The sequence below is a fragment of the Toxorhynchites rutilus genome, chromosome 3, assembly GCF_029784135.1.
Source record: "Toxorhynchites rutilus septentrionalis strain SRP chromosome 3, ASM2978413v1, whole genome shotgun sequence".
In the NCBI taxonomy this organism is placed as follows: Eukaryota; Metazoa; Arthropoda; class Insecta; order Diptera; family Culicidae; genus Toxorhynchites; species Toxorhynchites rutilus.
The window spans coordinates 191006564-191032715 of NC_073746.1; the positions used below are offsets into that span (position 1 = coordinate 191006564).

The 26152-nt window shown below is 45.2% G+C and overlaps 2 protein-coding genes across 2 annotated transcripts in view; one reads left to right on the forward strand and one right to left on the reverse strand.

The window, feature by feature from the left end:
* Positions 1-350: 350 nt before the first annotated feature.
* Positions 351-26152, reverse strand: part of LOC129779259 (mucin-4-like) — a 120076-nt gene continuing 94274 nt past the window's right edge. The window contains exons 11-12 of the mRNA XM_055786646.1: positions 2585-2729; positions 351-2514 (exon numbers count right to left, since the gene is read on the reverse strand). Coding sequence (XP_055642621.1) covers positions 2149-2514; positions 2585-2729 — 511 coding nt within the window. The 3' untranslated portion in view covers positions 351-2148. The remainder of the gene's footprint in view (positions 2515-2584; positions 2730-26152) is intronic.
* Positions 9932-26152, forward strand: part of LOC129779260 (uncharacterized) — an 81351-nt gene continuing 65130 nt past the window's right edge. The window contains exon 1 of the mRNA XM_055786647.1: positions 9932-11211. Coding sequence (XP_055642622.1) covers positions 10012-11070 — 1059 coding nt within the window. The 5' untranslated portion in view covers positions 9932-10011 and the 3' untranslated portion in view covers positions 11071-11211. The remainder of the gene's footprint in view (positions 11212-26152) is intronic.

The window sequence follows — 26152 nt, forward strand, 5'->3', positions numbered from 1 at the left end:
CTTTTTTGTAACAGGTGACGCTTTGCTAAATACGCCTCAAAAAACAAAGCAAACAGGTTAGCCACGTCCGCATTCGTGTGAGCTTGGACATCTTTGAAGGTGACATTAAGTGGGATGCTAGAAGAAGTTTGCCGCTGCTTTACAAAGTTCCGGAAGCGCGATGTATCCTGGCTCACACTGGCTTGGATCCTGAATAAATAATCATCGTAGGCGGACGATAGGACTGCTTTGCACGACATTCCAATTTCACGAAGATATTCACGATCTCGCTCCGATTTGGAAATGAAGAAATGACGACGAGACTTCCTGAGGAGATGTGATATTATGTTGAGAACTTTTTCTGTAGTAAATATGGTCCTGTTAATCTTTGTATATTTTGCGATATTCGAACTTTAGTACAATCCGATTTTTGTTAAAGTATGCTGCCAATGAATATATTAATAAGGATGCCTTCGTAGGAAGTACGTTGCTGCTACATAAATGAATGCGAAAACCAAAGAGACAAATTTTCGTAACCTTCGTTCAGAACTATAATAGCGTGTTCGTCATGTAATAATCGTTAGGCTTACAATTGATGTTGTTGTGCGCTTTTGAATAGACTAGTTGGCGATAGTGAAACTCAGTTATGATAATTTTCGAATAATGGAAAGAGTAAAAAATTGTTTAAACATAAATGTTCAATAGATACGATATACTAAATTTCGTCTTAGTCATTATAAATTATAGTAAATACAAAAATAGTTGGTAATAATAATAATGATTGTTAACAGTTAGACAGATGAAATTATGACTTGTGGAATTGTTTTCGTTGTGAAAGTTTGAGAAGTAGGGTGATAAAATGATCTAAAGGATAATATAATATCGTTTTGATGCAGATTTGGTTATTCATATTGGCATTTTGGATTTGCCGGGATGTAAACATTGGGAATGAACGTATAGGAGAAAACACAATATAGTTGGGCTGCTAGTATCAAGCATGCTGTTCGACTATATTCCGATTCAAATAATAACTTGCAAATTCATTCCATTCTATAATTTTATCATTACAAATCTTTGCTTGCATATTATCGGGATTTATAATATTTTTTTGAAAACCTAAAGCGAACCTTAACAATGTACATAAATAAAATAAATCACTCATTCTCGAAACGAGAGCCTGGTCTAATTTGCAAAACCATGTTTTATTCTGATTGGTATCAGATCTACATAAGATAGGTAATTCGATGAATGCAATTGCGCTGTGGATAATTATGACATATAAGGAAACAGGAAGAAACATGTTGTTGGGATGATAAAGCATTAATATTATTCGTTTACTACCAATGTGTCAGTGTATTGATGTTCAAAGATGCGGAAAAGTTATTCAAGATTATTGCATAATTTGTCTTAACAGACTGCCAGATCAATAAAGAAATAAACTGCACTTGCATTTACGGAAACTAAAATAAAACGCAACTGTTCTGTGTTCATATAATAAGCTTTCGAAGACGGCTATAAAAAGATAGAAATCAAACTTCTACCTATTGTGGACACTACACTAACCCTTGTTCTCGATTTGATGAAAACACATCGAACAGATAGTATATTCAAATCTCTGGAAAACCAACATGTTAAGCTGCCATTTCCTCCATCATCATTTTGAATATATGCAAAACTATTCAATCGGTTCAGTATTTTCTTGGTTGCCCTAAGACACAAACTCACATTTTCAAAGACTAACTAACCGATTAAAAGCTTTATTTTATTATCCTAGAGTAGTTATGCAAACAAATTAAAATGTATTTGGACTAAACACACATTAAATAGTGTATATCGCGCCACGTGGTCGAATAAAAAATTTGAATTGTAAATGATTTGATAACAGCATAAGAGAACAAACGTATTTTTTTTTTTCGAATATTGAATACAAACTATATGTCGTATGCTGATAGTAGTGTTATAGGAAAAAATAACCTGGTTGAAGCGTACCCACATTGCGTTTATCGAATAAACTGAAATAAAAACTGCTTTTGCTGTGTTAACCAGTATGACTTGACAACCAAAATAGAGATTCAATTTTTATTTCTCAATGAATAATATATCCACATGCAAACATATTGTCATAAATATAAAATCAAATTGATACCTAGTGCAGAAAGGAACAAAAACTTAATCAGCGGCGGAATCGATTACGATCATCTGGGTATCAATTCCATTTTTAGTAATCAGTTGGTTACTCTCATTTTTTAATTGTTTATCCAAATTTGATAAATTGGTAGCGTTGTCTCCGAGCGAGGTATTTTCTCCGAGAGATTGAATTCCGGTTTTAGATGGAACCGGCTTTTTTGCAGATGATGTTCTTGTGCCAACTTTTGCAACAGCCGTTGATGGACTGGGTTTTTTATTTGGTGTAGTACTGCTTTTGCGCAAACCAGCTAGAGGAACGTTGGGCTTCACTGATGATTGAGTGGTAACTGGTGTGGTTTTGCCAGCCGGGAGAGTTTTTGATGTGGTTGTAGGTTTAGCGGGTAGCTTCTGCGGAAAAAAAATACACAACGCATTCAACAATTGAACGTGTCTCGACGTTTTTTTTATTCATAATTACCTTCATTGTAGTGGTCGGTATAGGACTAGGGGTGGAAGGAGCTGACGTAACATTTTTCTGTACTGTTGTTGATGGGACTGCACGAGGTTTCGTTGTAACTGAAGTACGGTGCGTCGTCTTAGCGGATGCTAGTGATACAGAAGTCCTGCGAAATGCAAAAATAGTAGATATATATATCTATATATAAAAAAATGGATTTCTGTATTCGTTTTTTATTGTTTTCATAGGCTCCGGACCGAAGGCGCTATAGTTTTTTATATTTTTTTCTGGAAAGCTGAGGATTTTTTACATAACATATCTCGAAACCAGGGAGGCGTTCCTTTTCGTTTTTGAGTTATGATTTTTCAAAGTAACCCGATGGTCCAAAAAAATCATTTATTCCCCATTTTTTCCACTACAAAAATTCATAACTGTTGATCTACTGTGCCGATTCAGATGATCGACAAATTAAAACCAATGAGCTAGTCTTGTTTTAAAAATGTTACACGCTGGATAAAAAAGGATTTTGTTTTCATAATTATTGATTAGTTAGCGCTCAACTTCCGAGTTGATCAGTCGATTTTTTAGACGAGCAAATTTCGGAAGTCGTTCACAGACTATTTAATACGTTCTACATTTTTTTCATCTACGCTTTTCGCGACGTCACATTCCGTGATGCCGCGCCGCGAAAATACGTTTCGCGTCGATTACTCGCAGTTTCCGAAACTGCTTTCTCATGATGAGATTCATAAGTTCGTCGGAAAAGAACTCGGTCTCACACGTGAAAACGTTCTACAACTCCAGCCAAGCAAACGACTTGCATGTACCTTCGTAAAGGTCAACAACCTGCAACTTGCTGAACAAATAGTTGAGCAGCACGACAACAAGCATGAGTTCGTGTTTGAAGGAAAACCATACAAATTACGAATTGCGATGAAGGACGGCGCGGTCGAGGTAAAACTACTTGAGCTACCCGAAAGCATCACTAATGAACAGATTGCTGATTTTCTCGCCGAGTACGGCGAAGTAATAAGTGTTCGTGACCTTCTGTGGGATGACCGATACAGCGACTTCGGTGGTGTTAAAACCGGGGTTCGTATTGTTCGCATGGTGGTCACGAAGAACATTCCTTCTCTCGTGACGGTTCAGGGAGAAGAAACTTCGGTGAGATATAAGGGGCAGCGGCAAACTTGCCTACACTGCCACGAATTTGTACACATTGGCATTCCATGTGTACAGAACAAGAAACTGCTGGTGCAGAAGCTCGCAGCAGATCAATCGTACGCTAGCGTAACGAAGGGAAACCCGACTAAAACTCAACTCACCAAACCAACGAACCTCCGTAAACTATCATCAGTTTCGTCAAAACGGATGGCAATAAGTCCACTCGATATCGGACAACATGATAACTCGAGTCTGAAGCCGAATCTCCTTGGAATGAGTGAGACACAATCTGCAACACCACAACAAAAAAAGACGATGCCACCTCCCGCTACACTTTCAATAACGAAACCGTCCACATCACAAGCTGTAATCCAGCTCTCGCCTATTTCATTCCCGAACGCCATCACGTCGCATCGTAGACCCGATGGCAACGAAACAGACACCTCACAAACTTCTCAAACCTCGAACGCCAGCCGGCGCTCGCGTAGACAACCACTAGGCAAGAAAATGCGCCACTTCGGAGAAGATATCATCGTCACTGAACCAATACACGTTAGAATCTCCGACGAAGAAATTCAATAAAATGGAGTACGTCAGTTGTAACATCGGAACGATAAATATTAATACCATCACCAACCAAACCAAGTTAAACGCCCTTCTCACGTTCGTTCGCACCTCCGAGTTGGATATTGTGTTTTTGCAGGAGGTTGGGAACGAACAGCTTCTCTTGCCAGGCTACAACGTTATTTGTAATGTCGACCATTCAAGAAGAGGAACGGCAATCGCTTTAAAAGAACACATCAAATTCTCACATGTAGAGAAAAGCTTAGACGGGAGATTGCTCGCTCTCCGTGTCCACAACACTACGTTATGTAATGTATACGCCCCATCTGGTTCAGTTCTTCGTGCTGAAAGAGAGCGGTTCTTCAATAACACTATTGCATACTACCTTCGGCATCGTACCGATCACGTCATCTTAGGAGGCGACTTCAACTGCGTAATTCGTCAATGCGATGCGACGGGACAAAATTCGAGTCCCGCTCTTTTAGCCACCGTACAGCAGTTACATCTGCATGATGTGTGGCAGCGGCTCCGTCCACGAGAGACGGAATACACTTACATCACACATAACTCCTCGTCTAGACTCGATCGATTTTATGTGAGCAACGGTCTCCGAGAACAGCTGAGAACAACAGCTGTACATGTGTGCTGTTTTTCGGATCATAAGGCCGTCACCGCGAGAATTTGCCTTCCCCTCCCCGACAGAGCACATGGTCGTGGATTTTGGTCCCTACGTCCGCATCTACTGACCGTAGAAAATATTACCGAGTTCCAAATACGGTGGCAGCACTGGACTCGTCAACGCCGAAATTATCCGTCGTGGATGGAATGGTGGCTGTCGTGCGCAAAGCCTAAATAAAGTCCTTTTTCCGATGGAAGTCCAAAACAGCCTTCGATAACTTCCATCGTGAACAACAACGTCTATATCAGTTACTACGGCATGCGTACGATGGCTACCAAAACAACCGGTCCATGCTCACCACCATCAATCGGATAAAGGCAAAAATGCTAACACACCAGCGAACTTTCTCCGAAATGTTCGTGCGTATAAACGAAACCTTCGTTGCTGGTGAGCCGCTATCGACTTACCAGCTGGGCGAGCGAGTGCGCCGAAAAACTATCATCGAGCGGCTGCGAAACGAAAGAGATGAAATCATCGGCGATTCTGCTGCGATACAAAACCATATGGTTGAGTATTTTAAAAATCTATACGCACCCGGGCATGTAGAAGAGGAAGAAGGCCACCCGTTCCAGTGCGAGAGAATCATCCCCGAGCGGGACGATACAAACGAAGCCAGTATGAATGAAATTACTACGAGTGAGATATTTTCAGCTATCCGCACAAGCGCATCGAGAAAATCACCAGGACCCGACGGACTGCCAAAAGAGTTTTATATGCGAACTTTCGATGTGATACATCGTGAGCTGAACCTGGTTATCAATGACGCTATCAGGTCAAATTTCCCATCCCAGTTCGTCGATGGGGTGATCGTACTGGTTAAGAAACGAGATTCGGGAGACAGCGCACGTTCCTACCGACCGATTAGTTTAGTCAATTACGACTACAAAATTCTGTCGCGGGTTTTGAAGCAGCGACTTGAAAATGTGCTTCGAGCTCATAGCATTTTAACTCGCTCACAAAAATGTTCAAACGGCAGTCGCAATATCTTTCAAGCAACGCTAGCATTGAAAGACAAAATTGCTCAGCTGAAAGCGGACAGACAAAAAGGCAAGCTGATCTCTTTCGATCTCGATCACGCTTTCGATCGTGTGGACCATCGTTTCTTATTTACCACGATGCGAGCGCTGGGCTTCAATCCACAACTTGTAGATTTGCTCTCTCGTGTATCAGCAGCCTCTTCGTCTCGCTTGCTCATAAACGGACACCTCTCCGCACCATTCCAAATTCAACGATCTGTCCGACAAGGAGATCCTCTTTCGATGCATCTTTTCGTGCTCTATCTTCACCCACTTCTGCAGCGATTAGAGCACGTGTGTGGAGCAGACCTAATTACCGCTTACGCTGACGACATTAGTGCAATTGTATCAAGTGTAGATAAGCTTGATGCGATGCGTGTTTTGTTCCGGCGTTTTGAAAAAGTAGCAGGGGCACGCTTGAATGAGAATAAAACCATCGCAATAGACGTTGGATGCGTAAACGATCCAATCACTACAACGTGGCTTCGTACGGAAAACACCGTCAAAATACTCGGGATTATTTTTACCAATTCGGTCCGATGTATGGCAAAGACAAATTGGGACTTACTCGTGACGAACTTTTCGCGTCAAGTATGGCTGCATTCTTCACGAAATTTATCATTAACACAGAAGGTAACGCTGTTGAACATTTTTATTTCCTCGAGGACATGGTATATGGCAGCGAATCTGCATCCAACGGCAGCACACGTGGCGAAACTGACGACCATTATGCGACGCTTTCTATTCCGTGGTGCATGTGCAACCATACCAATGGAGCAGCTAGCACGAAGACGGGAGAATGGTGGTCTCAATCTTCAATTGCCAGCGATAAAGTGCAAGGCATTGTTGATCAATCGGCACCTACACGAAATGAGTTCCCTTCCCTATTACAATTCCTTCCTCTCCCAAACAACCACTCCCCCTTCAGATCTTCCTTGCCTAAAGCTTATCCTGAACCACATTCCAAATTTCCCCTTCCAAATCCGACAGCAACCATCCGCCAATCTCATCCACCGTTTCTTCATAGAACGTACAGCAAAACCGAAAGTAGAAATAGCAAATCCTGCAACTAACTGGCCCCGTGTGTGGAAGAATATTGCTGTTCGGGACTTATATCCAACACAACGTAGTCTTCTATACATGTGGGTAAACGAGAAGTTCTCGCACCGGCGACTGATGTTCGTTATGAGGCGAACGGACGATGAGAATTGTATACACTGTTCTTCGAGTGTGGAAACAATACAGCACAAATTTTTTGGGTGTCCGAGAGTACGAGATGCATTCAATGTGCTACAACAACAGCTGCTAGTGGTAACTGGTGGACAACGCGCACTCCATTTAGAGAATCTCCTTCGGCCATCTCTGGAGGGGATAGCAATGAATGAACGAATTTTGATAATGAGATTGCTGTTGACATATATCACCTTCATTGATAGCAGCAATGGTAGAATTGACATAGATGAACTAAAATTTAGTTTCGAAGTCGAGGTTGAATCAATTATGTAAATAATTTTTACCAAACAAAAACGACAAATAAACGTATTTATAAAAAAAAAAAAAAAAAAAAAAAAAAAAAAACGCGAAACTTGACGCGAAAAGTTCGTCACGAGTAAGTCCCAATTTGTCTTTGCCATACATCGGACCGAATTGGTAAAAATAATCCCGAGTATTTTGACGGTGTTTTCCGTACGAAGCCACGTTGTAGTGATTGGATCGTTTACGCATCCAACGCCTATTACATCTGCACTGCTTTGGAGACGGACATGAGCGGTCGCCCTCGAATACTCGCAATGTTCGAGGAAGCGTATCCAGAGTTCGTCGGGAGGCTTGACCAAAACGCGATGAACGCGAGGCGTAGAGCGATTGTACGCAACAATATGCTCTCCCAAACGCAAGTCGACGAGATCAAGCAGCAGGTGCAGAGAGAACTAAGCTCCAGAACAAGCAGAGCAAGCGATGTGTCGAGACGAAGTTCAGTACGGCTGAGCAATTCATTCGCGAGTGGGGCACGCGAATCAGCACCAGTGGAGGCCACAGTACAACAACCCCCTGAGCCGGAAGATCCACAGCCAGATCAACAACTACTACGCGATCTGGTCTTCCATTACGACGAGGCGATCTCACAGTTCCGCGACATGGACCCTTTGTCGCGCCCCAGGATCCCGAAGTTGCAGCATTCCCGCAGGCTGACAAGTGCAGTAAAGCTCATGAACGAGCACGTTCTTCCGCTGCACTTGGTTGATGCTGAGAACATGGAGGAGCTGCAACTGAAAGTTTACTGTGCTGCTGTGGCGACCGCCAAAAGTTTAGGATACCGTATTAGGCCAAGAGGCGGACTGCTCCAACATCTCCGTGAAAGGCGTGAGCCTCCATGGCGAAGGAGATTGGAGCAACGGATCCTAAACAAGCGCGCCGCAATTGGAAGACTGATGGCGTACAAAAGAGGCAGCAGATCGGCGAAATTATGTCGCCAAGTTGCTGTGATCGTGCGGCCTACTGAACTTCGCCAGCTGGGAGCTCACCAGCTGACGGAAAAACTCGACACACTGGTACAGCAATTGAGCGTCCTAACTAAACGGCTGAAACGTTACTCTGACTCTGCAAAGCGCCAGGAACAAAATCGGATGTTCAGAGATAACGAAAAAGCGTTCTACGACCACATTAGCGACGAGAAGCCCGACTACCGCGAAGGTTTGCCAGATATTAGCGATGTGACGAACTTCTGGGCTGGTATTTGGGAGACCCCAGTAGAACATCGCGACGGGCAAATGTGGTTAAGACGGGAGGAGGAGAGTTGTGGTGAAATTGGAGAGATGCCAGCTATCATCGTCGGAGAGAACGATGTCCGCGAAGCCTCGCGGTACCTGAGGAACTGGGCAGCACCGGGCCCCGATGGTGTCCAGAACTTTTGGCACAAGAAGCTGACCGTCGCACATCCAAAGATAGCTGAGTGCTTCAACAAGGTGCTACGTGACCCACACAACCTTCCTGAATTCGCCACCCGTGGCGTCACCTTCCTCCTCCCGAAAGACAGCAACACATTGAACCCATCAAAGTACAGACCGATAACGTGCCTATCGAGTCTGTACAAAATACTGAGCAGCATAATTACCGCCAAAGTTTCTGCTCACTGCGAACAGCATCACATCATCGCAGAAGAGCAGAAAGGATGCAGGAAAAATACGCATGGCTGCAAAGACCAGGCCATCATCGACGCAGCCATAGTCGGCCAGGCGGTATATAACCAGCGGAACCTAAGTATGGCCTACATCGATTACAGGAAGGCTTATGACTCCATACCTCACTCGTTTCTCGTCCGGGTATTGGAGCTCTACAAAATTGATCCCGTCGTCGTTAGGTTCCTGCAGCATGCGATGAGGCAGTGGAGTACGTCTCTGCACCTCAGTGATGGGGAAAATGTGTTGCAGTCTAGAACGCTGCAGATAAAGAGGGGGATATTCCAAGGCGACTCTTTCAGCCCGCTTTGGTTTTGTCTGGCACTGAACCCCCTCAGTAGGACGCTCAATAGAAACGGTCATGGCTATAAAATAAGGTATGGCGACGGCGCCCACGAAGAAGTGACCCATACCTTTTACATGGACGATCTCAAGGTCTACGCTGATTCACGTCAGCGTCTAGGTGTAGCTATCCGGGTTGTCGAAGACATAAGCAGGGACATCTGTATGGAGTTCGGCCTCGACAAGTGTCGCTGTGTCCACCTGCTGAAAGGACAACTTACCGAATCCGGAGGCTACGAGGTCTATGACGGCGAGTTTATAAGAGACATGGTTCGTGGCGAATCCTATAAATATCTTGGATTCCGACAGCTCACCGGGATTCGCCACTCCGACATCAAGACGGAGCTGCGAGACAAGTTCTTGAGTCGAGTGAACTGTGTCCTGAGGACTTTTCTCAACGCGGGGAACAAGGTATGCGCGATCAACACATTCGCGGTTCCCCTGCTGACCTTCAGTTTTGGTGTAGCCAAATGGAGCAAAACTAACCTAGAGGACCTTGAGAGGAGGATGAGGAAAGCATTCAAAGAGGCCGGAATGCACCATCCTCAATCGGCACTGGAGAGAGTTTCACTACCACGCAAAGAAGGGGGACTTGGAATCGTCGACATTTCTGCACTGTGTGTTGCCCAGGTACGACAACTGCGCGAGTACTTCGCAGAACGCGCCAACCAAAACGCGCTATACCGGGCTGTCTGCGCCGCCGACAGAGGATACAGCGCTCTGCACTTGGCGCAAGCGGAGTACCAACTCAACTGCAATCTGCAGACAGTGGAGGAGAAGATTGCAGCTTGGAAGCAGAAGGCAGTGCATGGTGCCCACCCCCATCAACTGGACCGGCCACACGTCGACAAGGCCGCATCTAATCTGTGGCTAACGCGTGGTGAACTCTCTTCAGTAGTAGAAGCCGACATGATAGCCATCCAGGACAGGATAATGCCGACGAGAAACTGCAGGCGGTACGTCTGGCATCAAGACGTTGATGACATTTGCCGGATGTGCCATCAACCAGGTGAAAACATAGAGCACATTATGGGAGGCTGTCCCGTTTTGGCCAACGCAGCCTACACCGAGCGCCACAACAACGTGGCCCGTATTGTTCATCGACAACTGGCGCTCCAATGTGCTCTACTGGAAGACAACGTACCAAACTACCGGTACCTGCCTGCACCTGTCCTGGAAAATGACCGTTTCAAGTTGTACTGGGATCGCACTGTTCTGACCGACCTCTCGATCCACCACAACCGCCCAGATATAATGGTTTACGACAAGAGCGACCGCAAAGTCACCATCATCGATGTCGCTATTCCACTGAACCAGAATCTGGAGGAGACCCACGGTCGCAAAATCTGCAAGTACCGACCATTGGCCGTGGAGCTCAAGGAACTGTGGGGGCTAAGGGAGGTCCCAAGAATTGTTCCAGTCGTTCTCTCTGGAACTGGAATTATCCCGAAGACACTTCTGGAAGCGCTAAAGGTGTTGAACATCGAGAAGGAATTGGCCGGCATCCAAAAGTCGGTCATCCTTAGCACCTGCGCGATTGTCCGACAATTCCTCGGTCAGGACTAAAACAGCACGAGCATGCAGATACGTGCATTCCGCAGAGCCTAGTCCCCCTTTGGCATTCAGAAGCCCGGGGGCAGGTGAAAATTCTGGCTAGGTTCGCCTAGTTAAGAAGTGAGATAAGTCTGCCAAAAAAAAAAAAAAAAAGTTAAAAAACCTTTCAAAAAAGGTTCTCAAATGGGGATCAACACTAGGGTAGGAGCCTACCTGTTGGTCTCAAATGTTCCTATCTCACGCCTCCACGAAGATCATATGACGACATTTTTAGATCGGGCGTGAACTGGAAACACACACCTGGTCTTGGCTCCGAGAACGGGTGTCGAAAGTGGCTAAGTGAGGGGGTGCGAGCGAGTCAGAGCGCTATATCTCTCCCGGGGAAGGCCTCCCGGGTCATGGAGGCCTTGCCAACCCGCTGTCTCCCGGGCAAAGGAGATACACCCAGAAAATGGAGCTACGTTCACGAAGAATACTCAGAATGCGATCGCCCGAGGAGGGTCCCCGAACTGGAGCTGGTCCTGGAACGGGCGTAAGAGCGAGCGGCCAGCGGCTGGAGGGCGATGTGCAAGAGCGGGCCACCAGCCGGGTTCAACCCGAAGAGCTACCGCCACACGGAAACAGCAGCCATCGACATCACCAACGAAACGCTGCGCCTACGAGGCGTGTTGCGACTGTCAGACGACAGTCGTCCACACTTGTGGGTACTACTAGGCGACGGATCATGTGGACACATGAAATGAATGAATTCGTGATCCGCGCCTATTACATCTGCACTGCTTTGGAGACGGACATGAGCGGTCGCCCTCGAATACTCGCAATGTTCGAGGAAGCGTATCCAGAGTTCGTCGGGAGGCTTGACCAAAACGCGATGAACGCGAGGCGTAGAGCGATTGTACGCAACAATATGCTCTCCCAAACGCAAGTCGACGAGATCAAGCAGCAGGTGCAGAGAGAACTAAGCTCCAGAACAAGCAGAGCAAGCGATGTGTCGAGACGAAGTTCAGTACGGCTGAGCAATTCATTCGCGAGTGGGGCACGCGAATCAGCACCAGTGGAGGCCACAGTACAACAACCCCCTGAGCCGGAAGATCCACAGCCAGATCAACAACTACTACGCGATCTGGTCTTCCATTACGACGAGGCGATCTCACAGTTCCGCGACACGGACCCTTTGTCGCGCCCCAGGATCCCGAAGTTGCAGCATTCCCGCAGGCTGACAAGTGCAGTAAAGCTCATGAACGAGCACGTTCTTCCGCTGCACTTGGTTGATGCTGAGAACATGGAGGAGCTGCAACTGAAAGTTTACTGTGCTGCTGTGGCGACCGCCAAAAGTTTAGGATACCGTATTAGGCCAAGAGGCGGACTGCTCCAACATCTCCGTGAAAGGCGTGAGCCTCCATGGCGAAGGAGATTGGAGCAACGGATCCTAAACAAGCGCGCCGCAATTGGAAGACTGATGGCGTACAAAAGAGGCAGCAGATCGGCGAAATTATGTCGCCAAGTTGCTGTGATCGTGCGGCCTACTGAACTTCGCCAGCTGGGAGCTCACCAGCTGACGGAAAAACTCGACACACTGGTACAGCAATTGAGCGTCCTAACTAAACGGCTGAAACGTTACTCTGACTCTGCAAAGCGCCAGGAACAAAATCGGATGTTCAGAGATAACGAAAAAGCGTTCTACGACCACATTAGCGACGAGAAGCCCGACTACCGCGAAGGTTTGCCAGATATTAGCGATGTGACGAACTTCTGGGCTGGTATTTGGGAGACCCCAGTAGAACATCGCGACGGGCAAATGTGGTTAAGACGGGAGGAGGAGAGTTGTGGTGAAATTGGAGAGATGCCAGCTATCATCGTCGGAGAGAACGATGTCCGCGAAGCCTCGCGGTACCTGAGGAACTGGGCAGCACCGGGCCCCGATGGTGTCCAGAACTTTTGGCACAAGAAGCTGACCGTCGCACATCCAAAGATAGCTGAGTGCTTCAACAAGGTGCTACGTGACCCACACAACCTTCCTGAATTCGCCACCCGTGGCGTCACCTTCCTCCTCCCGAAAGACAGCAACACATTGAACCCATCAAAGTACAGACCGATAACGTGCCTATCGAGTCTGTACAAAATACTGAGCAGCATAATTACCGCCAAAGTTTCTGCTCACTGCGAACAGCATCACATCATCGCAGAAGAGCAGAAAGGATGCAGGAAAAATACGCATGGCTGCAAAGACCAGGCCATCATCGACGCAGCCATAGTCGGCCAGGCGGTATATAACCAGCGGAACCTAAGTATGGCCTACATCGATTACAGGAAGGCTTATGACTCCATACCTCACTCGTTTCTCGTCCGGGTATTGGAGCTCTACAAAATTGATCCCGTCGTCGTAAGGTTCCTGCAGCATGCGATGAGGCAGTGGAGTACGTCTCTGCACCTCAGTGATGGGGAAAATGTGTTGCAGTCTAGAACGCTGCAGATAAAGAGGGGGATATTCCAAGGCGACTCTTTCAGCCCGCTTTGGTTTTGTCTGGCACTGAACCCCCTCAGTAGGACGCTCAATAGAAACGGTCATGGCTATAAAATAAGGTATGGCGACGACGCCCACGAAGAAGTGACCCATACCTTTTACATGGACGATCTCAAGGTCTACGCTGATTCACGTCAGCGTCTAGGTGTAGCTATCCGGGTTGTCGAAGACATAAGCAGGGACATCTGTATGGAGTTCGGCCTCGACAAGTGTCGCTGTGTCCACCTGCTGAAAGGACAACTTACCGAATCCGGAGGCTACGAGGTCTATGACGGCGAGTTTATAAGAGACATGGTTCGTGGCGAATCCTATAAATATCTTGGATTCCGACAGCTCACCGGGATTCGCCACTCCGACATCAAGACGGAGCTGCGAGACAAGTTCTTGAGTCGAGTGAACTGTGTCCTGAGGACTTTCCTCAACGCGGGGAACAAGGTACGCGCGATAAACACATTCGCGGTTCCCCTGCTGACCTTCAGTTTTGGTGTAGTCAAATGGAGCAAAACTAACCTAGAGGACCTTGAGAGGAGGATGAGGAAAGCATTCAAAGAGGCCGGAATGCACCATCCTCAATCGGCACTGGAGAGAGTTTCACTACCACGCAAAGAAGGGGGACTTGGAATCGTCGACATTTCTGCACTGTGTGTTGCCCAGGTACGACAACTGCGCGAGTACTTCGCAGAACGCGCCAACCAAAACGCGCTATACCGGGCTGTCTGCGCCGCCGACAGAGGATACAGCGCTCTGCACTTGGCGCAAGCGGAGTACCAACTCAACTGCAATCTGCAGACAGTGGAGGAGAAGATTGCAGCTTGGAAGCAGAAGGCAGTGCATGGTGCCCACCCCCATCAACTGGACCGGCCACACGTCGACAAGGCCGCATCTAATCTGTGGCTAACGCGTGGTGAACTCTCTTCAGTAGTAGAAGCCGACATGATAGCCATCCAGGACAGGATAATGCCGACGAGAAACTGCAGGCGGTACGTCTGGCATCAAGACGTTGATGACATTTGCCGGATGTGCCATCAACCAGGTGAAAACATAGAGCACATTATGGGAGGCTGTCCCGTTTTGGCCAACGCAGCCTACACCGAGCGCCACAACAACGTGGCCCGTATTGTTCATCGACAACTGGCGCTCCAATGTGCTCTACTGGAAGACAACGTACCAAACTACCGGTACCTGCCTGCACCTGTCCTGGAAAATGACCGTTTCAAGCTGTACTGGGATTGCACTGTTCTGACCGACCTCTCGATCCACCACAACCGCCCAGATATAATGGTTTACGACAAGAGCGACCGCAAAGTCACCATCATCGATGTCGCTATTCCACTGAACCAGAATCTGGAGGAGACCCACGGTCGCAAAATCTGCAAGTACCGACCATTGGCCGTGGAGCTCAAGGAACTGTGGGGGCTAAGGGAGGTCCCAAGAATTGTTCCAGTCGTTCTCTCTGGAACTGGAATTATCCCGAAGACACTTCTGGAAGCGCTAAAGGTGTTGAACATCGAGAAGGAATTGGCCGGCATCCAAAAGTCGGTCATCCTTAGCACCTGCGCGATTGTCCGACAATTCCTCGGTCAGGACTAAAACAGCACGAGCATGCAGATACGTGCATTCCGCAGAGCCTAGTCCCCCTTTGGCATTCAGAAGCCCGGGGGCAGGTGAAAATTCTGGCTAGGTTCGCCTAGTTAAGAAGTGAGATAAGTCTGCCAATAATAAAAAAAAAATTATATGTTTTTTATATTAAATTATATGTTTTTTATAGCTTACATCGTTTCTGGACTACGGGCGCCATATTATTCAAAGTTAACATAGCTCCCTATACGTACATAGTCCACTCTGATTGAACCAAATGAAGCATTTTTTAGGATTTGGTTCACTATGACTGAACAATTTCGAAATATTTCTAAATCAATTTAACAGTTGTGAGTCAAAGTGTGCCATTACTTGAAAAAATACTATACCTGCAGAAAATTTTGAATTCTGCTCTCGTTATTATTGATTATATTCGTTTTTTATTGTTTTCATAGTCTCGGGAATATATATGTTTTCCTTAAAGCTATCGATCTTCGTGTGTGATTGTCCCTATGTCCTTATACCCTCCTTTCCTTCCTTTGCGGGTAATTCGTCCCCTTGCTATAAATAGTAGAATAAGTTGAAATGTAAAAACACTATAGATATACGAACAGATTTAAGAATTGAGTGTTCATCAACAGTGTTACAGTTTCCTTATACCCCATCCTTCTCCTAAAAATATGTCGCCCTTATAAACTCGAGTACACCGCGAGTAATCGGTTTTCCACCTTACTAACCATAGATGTAAGAAAATTGTTTATATATATAGTTTTAAAAATATATTTAAGAATTCGGCTCCTTTAAACTTAAGTTACTGAGCCTGCAAAAATAAACGAATTAATAAAAAAAAAAAATAGTCTCGGGACCAAAGGCGCTATAGTTTTCTATATTTATTCTGGAAAGCTAGGGAGAATTTTTTTCGTTTTTGAGTTATGATTTTTCAAAGTTACCCGATGGTCCAAAAAATCATTTTTTTCCACTACAAAAAATCATAACTTTTGATCTACTGGACCGATTCAGATGATCGACATATCACATCGACATAAGCCAATAAGCTAGTCTTGTTTTAAAAAATATTACACTCTGAATAAACAGGGATTTTGTTTTCGTAATTATTGATTATACATGTGTTTTATAGCTTACATCGTTTCGGGACCACGGGCGCCATATTTTTCAAAGTTAACATGTTTTCGGTTTTCGTTGAATATATTTTTTTATGCGACTAGACTGGATGTATGTGACTATAATTCAATAAATTGACAAGTGTGTTATATTTTTTTTAAATGCTAGCTAGTAGGGTTTAATTTGATCCATCGTCGGTCCAGCAGTTCAAATCGGTCCAGCAGTTCAAAAGTGATGTCCAGCATCACTTTGTCGGTCCAGCAGTTCAAAAGTGATAAATTTTCGAAAAAAGTCATTTTTTGGGAAAATAGGAAAAAATGATTTTTTGGTCCATCGGTTAACTTTGAAAAATCATAACTCAAAAACGAAAACAAACGCTTCCCTGGTTTCGGGATATGTTATTTGCAAAACCTCAACTTTCCAGGAAAAATATAAAAAACAAATCCAATTAATAATAACAAAAATATAATTCAAATTTTCTGCAGCTGTAGTATTTTTCCAAAAAAAGACCAGCTAGTTGGCTCTAATTTAATATGTCGTACATAGTCCACTCTGACTGAACTAAATGAAGCATATTTTAAGAGTTGGTTCACTATGACTGAACAATTTCGAAATATTTCTCAATCAATTAACAGTTGTGAGTCAAAGTGTGCCATTCTGCTATGAAAATTAAAGCGAGAAGGATTGTGTGTTTGGAACTGCATAAACATTTGGTTGCGTGCAGCATAAAAGTCTCTGCCATCTGAATATGATTGCACGGTAAACAAGTTAAAGCAGAAACTTCCCATTTTCAATCATCTTAGACAGTATTCGTCAATAGAATGATCAAATTCGAATTCATTGTTATCGCTACAGCCTAAATTGCACTCTGAAATAGTACATTTTGCGATCATTCACACTAAAGACCAGCATTTTTCACTGATCCGTTCAGTCGGAGTGGTCCAAGTTTATTTTTTAATATACTCAGAATGTGCACATTTTACACTAACGGGTTCAAGCACATTTCGACAAAATACCTAATAGGTTCAAGGAAATGTTTTGTTGGTTTGAATTCGGCGCTTGGATATTATTTAAATTCAATATACAAATGATTGTCACATGGTCCGCTCTGTCTGCACATGATAAATGGTACATGGTCCGCTCTGACTGCATACTATGAGGGATTTTTGAACAATCATAACAATTTTGATCCGTTATTCCTGCTGTATGCGTGATTTTCCAAATCTGATAAATGTGGTATGTAGCTTACATAATGCTTAACCAAATGTAATCAATAACTCGAAATTTTCAATTTTGTGACTTGGTCCCCTCTGACTTAACACCAACCATATAGTCGTAACAAGTAACAACAATTTCCCTTCAATCGAAAGTGATATTTCAATAAGTTCCACGCTAGCACATAGTATTTGTTTCTTTCAAAAACTGAAATAGAGTGCATGGAAAACGGCTGAAAGAGCAGTTCGTTTATAAATGTTTTGAAGCATTTGTAGAATGTTTGCCCAATTTGGCCGAAATCGTCTTAAGTTGTTGGTTCACGCAAGCGAAGAAGGCCTCGAGTGCAAAGAGTTAAGGGGGTATTTTGAGTAATCTTGAAATTTGAAAAGCCGGTTAGGATTGGTTTCCAATTTTTTGGATCGATTGTTTGTACTCGAATCGATCTTAGAAAAAGTAAATTTGTAAATTTGTTTGTCGATTTTAATATCACCAAAGACCACCTAATAAATTTTATAGAGATAATGTCAGCGTCTCGTGGAATGAAAGGTGTAACATTTTTTTTTTTCCAAAATATATATTTTTATCAAGGCTCATATGGCGTTAGCCTCACGGGGCCGGGAGTTCAATACTTTGACAATTTTTCTTATTATCTATGTTAGTAATATGTAACCGATTACTCGCGGTTGGCTCGAGGTTAGTATTTCAAGTGTTTTCGTAATTCGGATGTTGCTGTCTCCAATGCTCTGTACGTGTGCCCGACTCGGGATACTTCCTATTGGGATGCAGCTGACCCTTGATCAGCAACGCCCCCCTAGTCTGTACCTCATATCTAGCGTGGTGCGTCTTTCTCGACTCGAGGAATCCAGGATAGAATGGTCACTAACCGGTGCAATCATCAGTTCATGTAGAGTTGTCATGAGCGGTACAACCTTTGGCTCTTGTTGAATCATCAGTGGACTGCACAACCTTTGGCCCGTGTATCTGTAAAGAGTGTGTGTATGTATTGCCGCGACTAAGTAAAAGTTTATCGATCGGATAGGAGGGATATAAAACGGGGACACAACGAAGGAAACATCATTAAACGTTGACATCGGCGTTCCTGAGGAACAGGTATAGATGAAGCAGAAGATCAGGATCACGGCTACCTAAGATATCCCGGACGGGGATCTCCGATTGTCTGCCTTGTGCTCTCAGTGCTCTAGAGAGCTGAGAGCGAGCAGCATGGAACCGGATACACGACCAGACAACATGCTCGATGTCGTGGTAGCCATCGCCACAATCACAAAGATTGTTTGCTGCGAGCCCAATGCGATAGAGATGCGCGTTTAGGTTGTAGTGATTGGACATAAGCCGAGATATCACGCAAATGAAATCACGACCTACATTCAATCCCTTGAACCATGCACTCGTCGAGACCTTAGGGATAATCGTGTGTAACCAACGACCGAACTCATCTCCACTCCACATGCGCTGCCAACTTACGAGCGTGTACTGACGAGGAATGTGGAAAAATTCATTATAAGCAATTTGCCTTTCAAAAAGTGTGCCTTCTAAAGCGCCCACCTTAGCTAGCGAGTCCGCTTTCTCATTCCCCGGAATCGAGCAATGAGAGGGAACCCATGCTAAGGTAATCTTGAATAATTTTTCGACCAAAACACTCAATAGTTGTCTTATTCTTGTTAGGAAATAAGATGAGCGTTTATCAACTTTCATTGAGCGGATTGCCTCTATTGAGCTGAGACTGTCTGAAAAAATAAAATAGTGGTCGATGGGCAATGTTTCAATGATCCCCAGTGCGTAGTATATCGCACCCAGTTAGGTGTAACATTGCGAGGGTCGTTTAGACGGAGTATGCGCCAAGGAGTACGTCTTCAAACCGGTGCATACCCCACGAGCGTAGCTGTGACGGAGTACACGTCATGATAGAGGGCACTAACTAATCGGCGGTCCGGTGAGAAGATAAATTCCACGAAAAGAAAGAAAAGGGTTATAACAACTGTAACGTTTGGGCGTCGCTTAAATAAGGGTCTCTATGAGAAGGCTCGACTGACAGCACACGCAACGCGGCGCTTCACGTCCATGTCAACGGCGAAACTGCCAACCGCTCGGAGAAAAGAGAAAAAAACAACTGTCAAGCGGAGAAAAGAGCGAAGGCATTCGAGGAGTAAATTTGGTGCCGGACAGACGGCTAGTCGCGTGTGAAGTGAATTTTGTGATTTTTGCCTCGTGGCGCGAGGCGGGCCAAGTGGTGGCCAATAGCAAGCCTAAGGGCATTGTGCTGGGCCCAGAGGGCAATAAAGTTAATTCCGGGGACCGGAAGAGCTATTCCCAGAACACCGGGATCGAGCGACGAGCTCTCCCCAGAATACCTGGATCGAGCGACGAGCTCTCCCCAGGACACCGGGATCGAGCGAAGAGCTCTCCCCAGAACACCGGGATCGAGCGACGAGCTCTCCCCAGGACACCGGGATCGAGCGACGAGCTCTCCCCAGGACACCGGGATCGAGCGAAGAGCTCTCCCCAGAAAACCGGGATCGAGCGACGAGCTCTCCCCAGGACACCGGGATCGAGCGAAGAGTTCTCCCCAGGACACCGGGATCGAGCGACGAGCTCTCCCCAGCACGCCGGGATCGAGCGACGGGTTCTCCCAGGACAGCAGACGCGATTTGGTCGGCAGATGACACAGGTGAGCGCTGGGTGAATGTGTGTGCGTGTGTGCATGAGCAGGGAGAAAGAGGGGAAACCCTAAATTATTAACAATTGGCGCCCAACGTAAAATACATGTGCTTTTTGTAACCTCACTTTTTGTGACGAAAGCACGATAGAAGTTAGCACTGAGCAAAATCGACCGCCAGGGCCGTATTCAGTGATTTTTTTTCCTCTTATATTTTTTTATTAAAACTCCGAAATCTTGAATAATGCCGTGAAGGGAAAGTGAGTGCAATATATTTTTTTTGAAGCTTTATTTCTTCCACATCGTAAAAAAAAAAAATAAATGAATAAATAAACATATAAAACATATACACATACATATTTTCTTTTATCATTCATATTTCTAAATAAATATTTATATTATTACATAATTTACATTCGTTATCGAATAATTATTTAATTAAAAATATTATATAAATTATTTTTTAAAAATAGATAAATATACACCTATATTCTAATTTATTACATATTTCATTAAACGGTATCTGTCACATTATAAACATATCCTTTGATACGTTTTCATCAAATTTAATTCAAAACATGGATATGGGCTTAGAATTTTTGAGCAATGATGAGATCGCGTATGAATTGGCGTTACGTCATGTGGCCAACTTGGGCTCTAGCACCCACAGAGCCAAAGTAATTAAATTGAAAGCTCTGATGGAAGAAGATGTGCAAAGAGGAGTTCGTTATGAGGACTCAGAGCACGTTATGAGTGCGACTGTTAACATAGAACAGTCCGAAATTAAAATTCGAGAAATTCAAAAACTCGCAGATTCAGCGATTTAAAGCGGCAGACGAGATTCGTTGTTTGAATACCGGTCCCGACTGTGGCATTATAAACGGCGTTTAGCCATTATCAAGCCACCAAGCTTTCTCAAAGAACCGCTGAAAACCCTCAGCGCTCTAGTGCAGGTAGTGATAGAAGATATTGACAGTGTTTTAAACCCAGTGCATCGTGGTGAGATAAACGAAAGTGATTCAGCAGAGGAGCGAGTAGTAAGCGAGCGAGCAAGAGACATTGTATTATCATCCAGGCAGACAGACAGAACGCAGGGAGCTAGCAGCAGTCACAATGCAAAACCGAATTCGTGATAATTTAGTAGATCGGCTGAATCGTCGACATCGTACACAATCCACTCCGGAAAGAGGATACGCACAAGAACGAGGAGATGAACGGAGATTACAAAAAGCAGTGCACAATTGGCCATTCAAATTTCGAGGTGAGAAAGACACTACTTCGTTGAACGTTTTTCTAGATCGCGTCGAAACCTTCGCAACATCAGAAAATATGAACGACGCCACACTATTAGCATCGATAAAACATCTGTTGCAAGAGGATGCGTTGGATTGGTATGCGAGAGCAATGTCGCAGCAGTTGCTATACTCTTGGGGAGCTTTCAAAGCAGAGATACGAAGAGAGTTTCTTCCTAGTGGATATGCGCAGATCCTACGTCTAGAAACCAGCTTCCGTTTTCAGGGTCATAACGAATAATTCGCCAAGTACTACCGAGACATTGCAGCGCTATTTCGCTTCGTCACACCGCAGATGTCCGACGATGAGAAATTCTTTATCGTTAAAAAGAATATGAACGCTGACTACGCCGCTATTGTGACAGCCGCCAGACCTCGTTCATTGCAGGAAATGGTGGAAATATGCACAAGCTACGATGAAACCAGATTGTTACTGTCCAGACAACGTCGCATTCCAATACCGCACAGCGCGCTTTTAGAACCGAACTTCGCCACACCATCTACTCCACAAAAAATCCCATTTTCGCCACAACAGCCACAACGTTACGGTAGGATCCACGCTATTGACTCAAGTGAACAAGTCGAATCAAGCATTTCTGAATCAAACGCACAGGAATGCGTAGCTCAATCAACAGATAACCAAGAGCATTGGCAGAACCAACTAGTAGACCTGATAAGCCAAGTCAACGAGATCAAATTGCGCATGGAAAAGAGAGACACACCATCAACAAGATGGACAACAGCAGAACAGCCGTCGAGAGTCCACACTGCCGAACAACATCCGTATCAAATAAGACAGCAGCAGCAACAGTGGCAGCCTCAGCAGCAACAACAGCAATCGCAGCAGCAACGGTGGCAGCCACAAGAGCAATCGCAGCAGCAACGGTGTCAGTCTCAACAGCAGTCGCAGCAGCTACAATGGCGAAGTAACGGGACACAACAACCACGATTTCAGTTAGATCGAAGAGAAAACGTTCCACCACAACTACAGACAAATATTATTTGCTGGAACTGCGACGAGGCAGGACATCGTTTCATGGACTGCTCGAAACCGCAAGCAATCCTTTTCTGCTATCGGTGCGGAAGAAGGGGTTATTCTCTCCGCAGTTGCTTTACATGCCGTTCGAGTGCGGGAAACGCTCCAGCGGAGAATCATTGAGGAGGATCGAATCTCCGCGAACAAGTAGCCTCCTAAGGTACCAGCAGTTTAAGCAACTAAGCGAAATAATAATCAGTTCCGGGATTGACAACCGTCCACACGCAGTGATCAGTATCATGGGGAAAAGATTTAGAGCGCTGTTGGACAGCGGAGCTAACTGCTCGTTGATAGGAGGAAGAAATGTGCATTTGGTAGATCAACTGGGTCTGCAAATAGAACCTATAAAAGCGGGAATCAAAACAGCAGATGGAACGCCACATAGAATCGACAACTTTGCTAACATTCCAATTGTCTATAACAAGCGCAGCAATACAGTACGAGTTCTCCTCGTACCAACAATTCCCGACTGTATAATCCTAGGGATGGACTTCTGGGAAAAATTCGGCGTGAAAGCGGTATGTCACAACGTAACGTTCGACGCGAAGGAGCATACGGCAGACGAAGAAATTTGGAAACAGCTCTCAACGAAGCAAAAACAGGCATTGCTTCAAGCAATTGCGGGATTTCCGAAAGCTGAAGAAGGAAACCTGGGAAGGACACCTCTTTATGAGCATCATATTGACGTTGGAGAAGCAAAGCCACGAAAACAGCGTCATTACCCTATGTCGCCATACGTCTTACAAGAAGTGAATCAGGAAATCGACAGAATGTTGAAACTCGACGTCATAGAAGAAGCCAGATTTTCCCCATGGAACAACCCCTTGGTGGCTGTCAAGAAGAAAACCGGAAAATATCGAGTATGCTTAGATGCTCGCCATTTGAACTCGATAATGGTAAATGAGGGTTACCCAATACCGCAAATGTCATCCATAATTAATCACCTTGGAGGTTGCACTTACATATCTTCGATAGACCTGAAAGACGCATTCTGGCAACTACCGTTACATGCCAATTCAAGGCCACTCACCGCGTTCACAGTACCCTCAAGAGGCCATTTCCAGTTTAAGGTAGTACCTTTCGGTCTTTGCACGGCCAGTCAAGCGCTCGCTCGGGTCATGACACACCTTTTCGCTGACATGGATCCGCATGTGTTCCACTATTTAGACGACATAGTCATCTGCAGCGGTACATTCGAAGAACATCTCCTTCTACTAAAAGAGGTAGCCAGCAGACTACGCAGAGCCAACCTAACTATATCTCCGGAAAAGTCAATGTTCTGTCGGAAGGAAATTAAGTACCTGGGATACGTGTTGAACGAAAACGGTTGGCAAGTCGACGAAGAAAAAGTAGAAGCCATCACCAGAATTACCGTTCCAACAAGCAGAAAGGAAGTGCAGAGATTTCTAGGACTCTGCAACTGGTACCGGCGGTTTATTTCGAACTTCTCACAAATAACAGCGCCAATTACCGAACTAACGAGGACCAAAGCCAGGTTTCATTGGACGCCGCAAGCAGAAGAAGCCTTCTGGAAGCTCAAAGAAGCATTAGTTAAAGCTCCAGTGCTCGCAACGCCAGACTATAAAAAACCGTTTGCCATCTCATGTGACGCAAGTGATGTCGCAATCGGAGCTGTTTTGACCCAAGAAACACAGGGAGAGGAGCACCCGATTTGCTATTTCTCGCAGAAACTATCATCGTCGGAAAGGAAATATTCAGTTACCGAGCGAGAATGTCTGGCAGTCATTCGCGCGATCGAAAAATTTCGAGGATACATTGAAGGTGCCAAATTCACAGTGTATTGCGACCACGCAGCACTGAGCTATCTGCGCTCAATGAAAAATCCAACAGCTTTAATGAGCCGCTGGCTACTCAGATTAAACGCTTTTGACTTCGAAATCAAATACCGCAAAGGAAGCTGCAATGTAGTGCCAGATGCATTATCCAGAATCGTTTCATCAATTGTAGTCTCTCCAGCTGACGTCAAAGATGCCTGGTACCTACGTTTGATTGAACAGGTCGATAAAAGAAGCAACGACTTCCCGGATTTCCGAGTAGCCAACAATCAGCTTTATAAGAATTGCCTCTGCAGAGATGAAACGGGTGTCACGACCCACAAATGGAAAAAAGTGGTTCCACAAGAAGAGCGCATTAGTATAATTCGCCAATTCCACGATTCACCGTCCGCGGCCCACCTGGGTCTCCACAAAACATGGCAGAAAATACAAAACCACTTCTACTGGCCAAAAATGAAGGAAGAGATTGAGCAGTACGTGAGAAGCTGCAACATCTGCAAAGCATGCAAGGCTCCAAACATGCGAATGATGCCGGCTGAAACCGGCGAAAATACCATGGGAACTCATCTCCGTCGATTTTGTGGGTCCGTTCACACGTTCTAAAATGGGAAATACTGTCCTGTTAGTGGTAGTAGACTGGATCACCAAGTACGTAATCGCACATCCAATGCGCAGCGCTGACTCAGGCAAGATGGTCGACTTTCTGGAGGAGGTTTTCTTGAAATTTTCCCGTCCACGCATACTGCTCTCGGACAATGGCAAGCAGTTTGAGTCCTTGGCTCTACGCGCAATGCTCAGTCGCCACAACATCACGCACATGAAAACCGCGTATTACTGTCCGATGGTAAACAACGCCGAACGAGTGAACAGAGTCCTTATAACGTGCGTTCGTTCGCTGTTAAACGGGGATCACCGAGACTGGGACGAGAACCTGGCAGCCATCACTGCCGCGATAAACAGCGCAAAGCATGAAGTGACGGGAGTCAGTCCGCACTTTGCGAATTTCGGCAAAGATCTGCTGCTTCACACCGACTTGTACGTGCAACAACATCTAAACACTTCAGACGACCCAAAGGTAGCCCAAGATTTGCGCCTATCAACCATTCGGCGGATCCAGGAGTTCGTATTGAACCGCATAAAAAACAACCACGAGAAGTCTAGGCAAAGATATAATCTCCGCACACGAATAGTATCATTCAAGGTAGGCGATTTGGTATGGCGGCGTTCTTTCAAACTATCTTCAAAGACGAACCAGTTCAACTACAAGCTAGACCCAAAATTCATTCCAGCTACGGTAAGAGAGGTAGTCGGCACAAACCTATACATCCTAGAAGACGTCGTCAGTGGCAAGAAAGGACGATATCATGCAAAGGACATTAAGGCCGACTGAAACTTTATTAAGCTATGTCGACAGGTAAAAGCCTGTCAACCAAGAGCTCCGTGCTCACAAAAACAGCATTTCGTCAAGGTGTGGTAAGCAACAACAATTTAAATCTACCTCCCCGCCAAGACGAGATGGGAATAAACCCCAGCAGCACAATTAAACCTCGTTAGCAACGCATTCAACCTTCAACCATCCGACATCGCTGAAGCCTCACGACGTATATTATCATGACCAGAGAAATGTGGAGCTCAAGGAAAATAATACGAAAGACAACGGCCACTTCGCAAGCAGTCTCAGTTGCAGCGTCATTTCCTAACAAACTCCGGAGTGAACGGAGACCAGAACCACGACTTCGCTCGCATATTGCAGTACGTTCAGAGACCCGCAACCGTTGAGATCTGCATTTCTCAAAGTAACATCGTAAATGTTAATGAGTGGACAAGGCTCATCACACCACCTGTGGATCGATCAAG